Source organism: Thamnophis elegans, chromosome 1 (assembly GCF_009769535.1).
Source record: "Thamnophis elegans isolate rThaEle1 chromosome 1, rThaEle1.pri, whole genome shotgun sequence".
Taxonomy (NCBI): Eukaryota; Metazoa; Chordata; class Lepidosauria; order Squamata; family Colubridae; genus Thamnophis; species Thamnophis elegans.
The window spans coordinates 68806745-68815551 of NC_045541.1; the positions used below are offsets into that span (position 1 = coordinate 68806745).

An 8807-nucleotide genomic window follows, 5' to 3' on the forward strand; every position below is an offset into this window, starting at 1 on the left:
TCATCCCTGGCTGGCACACTTTTAAGTTTCTTTGGTTAAATCAGTGTTGCCCAACCTTGCAAATTTTAAGATGTGTGGACTTCAACTCCAACATACTGGCTGGGGAATTCTTGGAATTTTAGAAGGCCACATGTCTTAAAATCCCAAGGTTGGGAAACATCAGTCTAAGAGGTGAGCCCTTCACTGCATCTAAATACTTTGAACTGGAGTAGGGCTTTGCTGGCTTGGAATTTCTGGGAGTTTAAGTCCACACACCTTAGATACAAATTAACAGAGTTGGAAGGGACCTTGCAGGTCATCTAGCCCAACCCCCCCACACCCAGCAGATCATACACCATTTTTGACAGATGACAATCCAGTATCTTCTTGAAAGCCTACAGTGATAAAACTGCCAGGACATCTGAAGGCAAACTGTTTCACTGGTTGATTGTTCTCAGTCAGAAAATTTCTCCTTATTTCCAAACTGAATCTCTCCTTGTTCAGTTTCCATCCATCATTCCTTGTCTGGCCTTCAGGTGTCTTGGAAAATAGCCTGACCCCTTCCTCTCTGTGCAAACTCTTTGAAAGGGGAGGGGGTTGGACTAGATGACCTACAAGGTCTCTTCCAATTGTTAACCTGTATCTATATTTGGATCTTCGCCCACATTTGGGCCAAGGTTAAGTGATTGCATTGGGGTGAACTCGGTCCCCCCCCCCGCCCCGGTCCCCATTTTTCACATAAGGGCTGGGACGCGAACGGGGCTTAAATTCGTGATCTTTGAATCACGCCGATGACAGTCCTCCCATCCAGCCGCCGGTGGTCCTTTTCCGTTTTCCAGTGAGAGGGAAACGATCCCGATGGTATCCCTGCCCGGGCGACACTTTCCGTGGAGGCTGGAATCTACTTCTGCACCTCCCAGGGGATCGATCCAGAGCGCCCCAAGAGGCCATAATAAAAGCCCAGGAATTTATCGGCACTTTCGTTTCTGGGCTGGCGGCTGCTTTCCATTTCCCGTCAACCAAAAGGAAAAGGGCGGGGACCGCGCTGGTATCTTTCAAGGCCCAAATCACCGCCCCGGAAAAGAAGTTTGAGGAAGCAAATCACTTTGTCTAAGCCGTCCCCGCCTTTCGCACAGCCTGCGCCACAACTTGCGGAGTCGTTTCTCCCTTGTTTTGGGGGTCCTGGGAGGTTTGCTGAGGTCTCCCCGTTGTCATCGTCCCTTTCCAACCCTCGGCTGATAGAAAGCTCCCTGTAAAGGTAAAGAGTTCTTGGATGTACTCGCGAACGCCAAAGGGTGGAGAAAATGATCGGGATCTCCTTTATTACAGTACTTTCTCTGCCGACAATGGGATACTACATGCCGCCCCTTCCGCGAATTTAATCTCATTTCACTCGGCGGGGACGCCAGAAACCATAGTTGGCTGATCCAGCACAGGCAACGCACAAGCTAGATATTTTGATCATGGTTTAGTGTGAGTTGCTGAGCTAATTTTGGTTTATTCAATAAACGGGGATAATAAGCGAAAAGCTTAGTACTCAAAGCAGCCAAAGTGCCCTAGCCTAGCTGAAAATGAGTAAGGGAGTGGGTTAAAAAAAAGAAAGGTCAAAATAGCAGGAGAAATTCAGTACAGGTAGTCTTCAATTTACAACAGTTCATTTAGTGACTGTTCAAAGTTACAACATCACTGAGAAAAGTGACTTAACGACCATTTTCCACACTTACAACCGTTGTAACATCCCCCATGTGGTCACATGATTTATATTGCGATGCTTGACAACTGTCTCACATTTATGACCGTTGGCAGTGTCCAGGAGTCATGTAATCCCCTTTTGTGATCTTCCTGACAAGCAGAGTCAGATTCACTTAACAACCGTGTTATTAATTTAACAACTGCAGTGATTCACTTAGCAAATGTGGCAAGAAAATGGGGCAAAAGTCCCTTAACAAATGTCTCACTCAACAACATACATTATAGGCGCCATTGTGGTTTTAAATCAAGGACTAGCTGTATAATCCTCTTGTTTGGGTTTTCACCTCTTTTTTCCCCCCTTCACTTTAGCAGCAATAAGGATGGACCAGTTGAAAGATGATCCCATTGCTGGAACCGGTGATGAAAAGCCAAAGGTAGAGTTCTTGCTTATTCTGAACTGATTGCTGTTCTCATAGTCTGTGTGTGGTGAGGTGTGCTTTTCATGGACATGTCGTGACATGCCTTTCGTTGCTCTCTTCTTGACTCCAAGCTTGTTGCTTAAACTTTGTTAAATGCACTGTGTGATGGTGAAGCAAATTTGACTTCTCCAAAAGTCTTTGCTTATTGGAAGTGGGCTGGGATGGCTACAAATGGTAAATCACATGACATCATCAATGAATGTCAGTTGCCAAGTGCCTGAATTTGGATCATGTGACCATGGAAATGCTGCAATTGTTGCAAGTGAGAAATGATCATATGTAGCTTTTTCAGTGCTATTGTAAATGAATGGTTGTACGTTGAACGCCTCTCTTATTATTAGACACTTGATCCAAAAAAAAGCAAAAAATACAAAACAATTCAGTCCAGATTCAAACAACCACAACAGGATCCTCATAGATACATTAAGCCCATCCTTTGAACCATAGTGAGGTCCTGAGAGCTTTCCTGTATCCCAGCAGAGTAGGTGCTGTCCTTATCTCTGATGGGATGCGAGTTCAGAAGGTGGGGGACTGTTTCAGAAAGCCTTGGATTTCCTTGGATTTCCAAGATGGCAATGTTTAATAGAGAGGACCTAAATGTTCTGCTTATCTCCTGGGTGGGCAGCAAAAAATGGAGATAAGCAGTTCCTTAGGTAACTAGGCCCTGTGCCAGCGATGGCTAACCTTTCTGTCCTCACGTGCCAAAAATCAGCTGGCCGACGGGAGGTTCCTGCGCAGTGGAGCTCCGCTGGTGCGACAGCTCACGTTCCCACAGAGAGGGCTCCGCGTACCACCCTGGCACACGTGCCATAGGTTAATCATCACAGCCCTATGCCATACTGGCCTTTATTGGTGACAACCAGCACTTGAAAGGCAGCTGGAAACCACCTGGCAGCCAACGCAGCACACCTGGCAGCAGTGACACAGTGGTTAGAGTGAAAAGCATCCATTATTGCTTGTGCTGCTGCTGTTTGAACCAGCTGTAGTTTCCAAACTGTAACTTAGAGCAGCCCCAGGTAGAATACATTGCAAAGTCCAATTACGAGGTCATCAGGGCACGAGTAACCATTCAAAGGCCTCCGGTTGAGGAAGGAGCACGATTGATGTGCAAGTTGAACCTGTGAAATGGCACTCCTGCCATAGCTACCAGCTGCTGTCTCAGTACTAGCTGCCAATCCAGGAGTAATTAGTAATTAGTAATTTAATAGATTTGTATGCCGCCCAATCCCGTAGGACTCCGGGCGGCTTACAGAAACAAGATAAAAGTTAAAAAAATAGAAAGATAAACAATTAGGACCCTCAGGTTGTATTCCTCGGTGGCGCAGTGGTTAGAGTGCAGTTCTGAGGCTATTTCTGCTGTCTGCCGGCTCCCTGCAATTTGGCAGTTCAAATCCCACCAGGCTCAAGGTTGACCCAGCCTTCCATCTGTCTGAGGGGAGTAAAACGAAGACCCAGATAGTTGGGGGCAATATGCTGATTCTGTAAACTACTTAGAGAGGGCTGGAAAACACTGGAAAGTGGTATATAAGTCTAAGTTCCATTGCTATTCCAGTATCAAATGGGGAAATATTACCCTAGCCAAGACGGACAATGAAAACTTCACCAACCTGGGTAGTGGGAGGGGGCTAAACAGCCACAGCCATGGCTGTAGCTGAACAGCCTCTAGACCTTGGGTCCAATCATACTCTAGTAATAGAAAGTTGGCTGAGTTTGAGTCTATTGTTTTTTGTCCTTAGTCTTTGAGGGCTGCTCCTCAAGTTCTCTGTAGAATACAGTTTGAAAACCCTGGTCCATCCCACAAGTAGCCACTGATCTAGCATTCTATCCAAATTCGGTAAAGAACAGGGCTGTCAAACTCCCATCTCATGGGCCGGATGCATCACATGCTGGCCATGTCCATGTCTGGTTTAGCAAAGAGGAAAAATTCCTGATATGTCGCCTGATGCTGCCATGACGACATGAGTTTGACACCCTTGATATAGAACATCTAATTGCGTTGCTGCTGGCTAAGGGCGCCCTCCTAATTTGGCTTTCACCTGCTCCACAGGAAGAAACCCAAATCCCATACAAAATTTTGTTTCACATCTAACCCTGTTACTGTTAAGTTAAAGTGCTAGGCACTACATGGCCTTTTTACTGTTGTTTTAATGAAAAACAAAATAACAAACCAAATGCATATTGTTCCCTTTTATTAGATCAAAGAAGAAGTTGACAATGAATATGATTTTCCTGAAGAAAATCCAACAAGTTGCAAGGATGCAAGCGAAGAAAAACGAACATTCCTGGTGACATTAAATAGTAAAGATGGGAGGAAGCATGAAGTGAGAGGCAGACTTACTGACAGTCTCCTTAGTGCCCTCAAGTCTAATACATCTATTTGTGACTGGATGGAGAGAAAGGAGGGGGAAGAGTTCCACTTAATAGAGAAGGAAGAGAAGTCGAATATCTTTGTCAATATGGGAATGCCTTTAAAGTATGTACCTAATGGCTCACAATTTGAATTGAAGTTCCACCCAGCAACTAATGAAATATGGTATCGCCAATATGATGATGTAAAAGAAGAATGTATAGTGTTCTGTGTCCATAAAAAAGTTTCTATAATGAAAACCCGTAGAGCACAGCAACGTAGGTTAGTCAAAAGCCTCCAGCTACATAAAGAACATTGCGTATTTCGTATCTGTGCCCCTAAAGGAGAATCCATAAAAGATGCCGTGTGCAAAGATGGCCGCTTTATGCAATTCCTGAAAGAAGAGAATTGGACTCTGGATGATGGTTCAATAAGCAAAAATATTGATTTTCCAGTTGAAAGCTTATCAGACCAGGTTATTTATGAGATTGGGGTGGAGTCTAAGAAAAAGACTGCCAGACATAGTGATGATCTAAACAAGAAACAGAATGATTCAGATTTGGGGGAGAGACAGCTTAGTAATCTTGCAAAGCCAAAGCCACGGCCGGACTTAGAGGAGGGACAGCCCAGTACTTCTAAAAGACAACAGAGAGAGCTGGATTGTGAGCAGGGACAGCCCAGTACTTCTAAAAGACAAAAGCCAGAGTCGGATTGTGAGCAAGGACAGCTCAGTACTTCTAAAAGACAACAGCAGGAGGACTCTGAATTGCGGGTCCTACACTTGTATCCTAAGCTGAAGGAAGAAAAAGAAAACATTGCCAAATTTTTGAGAGGTAAAAATAATCTTGAAGTTTATAAAAGAAACTTTGGCAAGGAGATGAATGACTCTCTTTCATGCAAGTTGGTTAGGATTCTTGCTAAAAATATGGATTCAGTTGGATATATAGGGAGACAAACCCCAAAAGGTTTTGAAGGGGTTGGAACTTGCTTCGTTCTCCGTGGTAGATGTATATTAACGTGTCACCATGTAATAAGGGACATAGTTGGAGAAGGAATTGAACCAAAGGACTGGGGAAATAGAATTAAGCAGTTAGCCCGTGTAACTTTCTGTTACGAAACTTTCTCTTATGAAGAACCTCATCGTATGGAACCATGGTTCTCATTGGAGAACTGGTTTGAAGTAACAGATGTGGATCTTGATTTTGCTGTGCTGAAATTGGAAGAAAATGGAAGTAATAGTCATCCTCCACCAGGACTGTTGCATTTACTTTCCCCACCACAACTAAATGGTCCCATTTTTATCATAGGTCACCCCAAAGGAGAAGTCAAGTCTATGGATGTTTGTCTTGTTGTCAGTATACCTGAACGTGACAAGGCAATTGGGGATCATTTGCAGAAACATAAAGATATCTGTGTGTGTAGTTACAGGCCAGAGAAATGCATCCATAGGTATAATCCAGAAAATTTTAAGAGATATAGAAATGATCGTAACATTGTCACTTATGATACCTGTTTTTTCGGGGGGTCATCGGGTTCACCGGTGTTTAATCAAAATGGGGAGCTTGTTGCTTTGCACGCTGCTGGATTTCTTTATGAAAAGAATCACAAAGAATGCAGCATAATTGAATTGGGCTATTTAATTGACTCAATTATTTTAAAAATTAAATCCACATTTAAACCTTGGTATGATGCTATAATTGCTCCTGATGAGGATGCATTTGTGAGTGAAGCAGGGGAGGAAATGGATTGCAATTAATATTATATTGCTAAAGTTCAGGCGACTTCTCCAAAAAATGAAATTGCTTGAGCGAAAGTTATCTGCAAAGGTTCTGCTTTCTTTGCTTTTCTTTGGATTTATAACAGTTTCTGACATTTATTTTCAAATATACAGACTGAACATTGCTGCCACTCTACGTTAAATCTTTCAAACAATGCCTCAAAGTTTAGTGTCCATTGCATTTTTAGAACTCACGGTAGCATACATTATTTTGTAGTTGTCTATTTGTACTTCTGTTATGCAAACACTGTCTTATATTATTTGGGAGAGAAGAAGAGTGGAACTAAAATGAGATCACAGTTAGTGGCTTACAACATTTTCTAGTATCATCCAGTCATTAATGTGGTGATGCAAAGGTGGTCCTTTTCACTGTTGTTTAGGCAGAACAATGGTTTGGTGATTATAAAAGATACTAGAAAGGTATGTTCCTCACTGCTGAGTCAGGGCATTATCCACCCATCCTTGAATTGGGAGAAAATTGAATTGCCATCTTATTTTATTTCCTGCCTTTGCTTTCAGTCACAGTCAGTTGCTTGCCTTCTCTTCAAGGTAACAGTCTTAGATTTTACAGTGTTGAAGCTGCAGTTTGATGGTGTTTGAATAAGGGAAGAAATGCAGCTAAGGATGACTTCAACCTTACCCTACTTGTGAGTAAAGGACAGAGACTGAGAAAAAGGCTATTTCAAGAAAAAAGAAGAAGATGATGCCAGGACATGGTGCCATAATTAGATGCAATTAGGAAAAAACCCAAAGTTACCAGTAAGGCTGCCTAAGACCTTCAGGAAAAAAAAACAGAAATAAGCTGTGCCAGTTTGGAATCTGGAAAGTGGGCAGTGTGAATAATCTATATAATAGTAATATGTCCTTATGGTATCTCCTATCACATTCTATTATTACAATTCAAGATTATGATAATTGTATCCATTGATAGGACACGTCCCAGATCTTATAAAATTGTTCATCATCTTGTTCTCTAATTTCAAATGTCAATTTCCTCATTTCAGAACATTCCATTGTTTTTCAAATAACTTCCTCCTGCGTTGGTATTTTCTCATTTTTCCATTTTTTTGCAAATACAATTCTAGCTGCTGTTAAGATATTTACGATAAAATATTTCAAGTCTTTATTGTATGTATCTGGTATGATACCCAATAAAAAAGTCTGGTTTAAAGTCTGCGTTTCTGTGTCATTTTCTCAAACCACATGTGGATTTTAGTCCAATACCTTTTAGCTTCTATACAAGTCCACCACATGTGGTAATATGATCCCGGTATCTGATGACATTTCCAACATTTTTCCAATTTATTATTGGACATTCTTACTATTCTCATTGGGGGTAGGTGCCACCTGTAAAACATACAAATTTCCTTATAAGCTGTTGACGTCATTTTATAATTTTGAGACCACAGTTTCTCCCATTTCTCTAGTTCAATTCCATGTTCAAACATTTTTCCCCAAGCTATCAGGTTCTTTAACTTGGTCTTCTTTAAGTTTAACCTGTAGTTAATGTCCATATAGTTTTTAAATTACTTTTTCATCAGTACCTGTCAAAATTTTATCTAACACAGTCTTTTTATCATAAAAATCTTCCATTTTGCAATCTTTGTCATATCTAGATTGTATTTGCACATATGAAAACCAATTCATTTCTATACCTTCCTGTTTCAGCTCTTGCACAGATTTGAGTTTACCCTCTGCATTCAATATTTCACCATATCTAACTGTTTGTTTCTTTTTGTATATTATTGGACATGAAAAAGCTTCGATAGTTGATAGCCAGACTGATAGTGATTGGCAACTTTTCCAGTTGGGACAAATTTCACCTGTAAGGGCAACAAGAGTTTTATTGCAGGATAGGTTGTGATGGTATTGTTTTTAAATGGGAGATACTGGTGTTACTTTTCAGTTTACTGGGCTTAACATTGTTTTTAATTGCTCTCAGGAAGTTTCGCTTCAAAATTTAATCAGCCCAATCTTGAATGATTTCAGATATCTAAAAAATGGAGCCATATGCCACCCTCAGTTGACAAACTGCTTATTCTATACACTAAAGTATTTTGCTCCCTTATTTCAAAATGATTGATAAATCTGATTAGCCAAAATGCTAAGTGAAGGGGTGGGTGGGTTAGATTATTAAATCACAACTTTACTGTCTTGTATAGTTTAAATATAATAGTTTTTCAGTGAGAACAGCGTAGTCTAGATGTTGAATTGCAGTTCCCAACAATGTTGACATCATTTTGATTCTGGGATCTGCAGTCAGCATCTGGAGGGATAATGTGATTCTCTAATAGTTTCCAAGTTGCTTAGGCCCATGCTACTTGTCTAACTGTAATTTCCTAACTTTGATCTTATATTTAATATTTATGACTTATTATTACCTTATTCTATCATGGTATGTAATCAAATGATTTTGTATTCCTCAAGCCATTGTGTTGTTTCCATTTCTGTTTCTTGCAACTTAATATTTATAAGAAACTTTAAACCAGGAAACCAGTGAGACAGCATTGTGTGTATTGTAATTTGCTGCAAA

General features: G+C 41.0%; 1 protein-coding gene across 2 annotated transcripts; it reads left to right on the plus strand.

Annotated features, from left to right (window-relative positions):
* The first annotated feature begins 1013 nt into the window (after nt 1-1013).
* On the plus strand, nt 1014-7445 carry LOC116520281 (protein FAM111A-like). Of its 2 annotated transcripts, none has more exons than XM_032234445.1 (3): nt 1014-1237; nt 2041-2105; nt 4346-7445. In XM_032234445.1, the coding sequence occupies exons 2-3, from the start codon at nt 2052-2054 to the stop codon at nt 6251-6253; spliced, it is 1962 nt and encodes a 653-aa protein (XP_032090336.1). In that variant the 5' UTR covers nt 1014-1237; nt 2041-2051; the 3' UTR covers nt 6254-7445. The 2 variants fall into 2 exon arrangements, with proteins under 2 accessions (XP_032090336.1, XP_032090344.1); XM_032234453.1 differs by having other exon boundaries at nt 2044-2105.
* The last annotated feature ends 1362 nt before the right edge of the window (nt 7446-8807 follow it).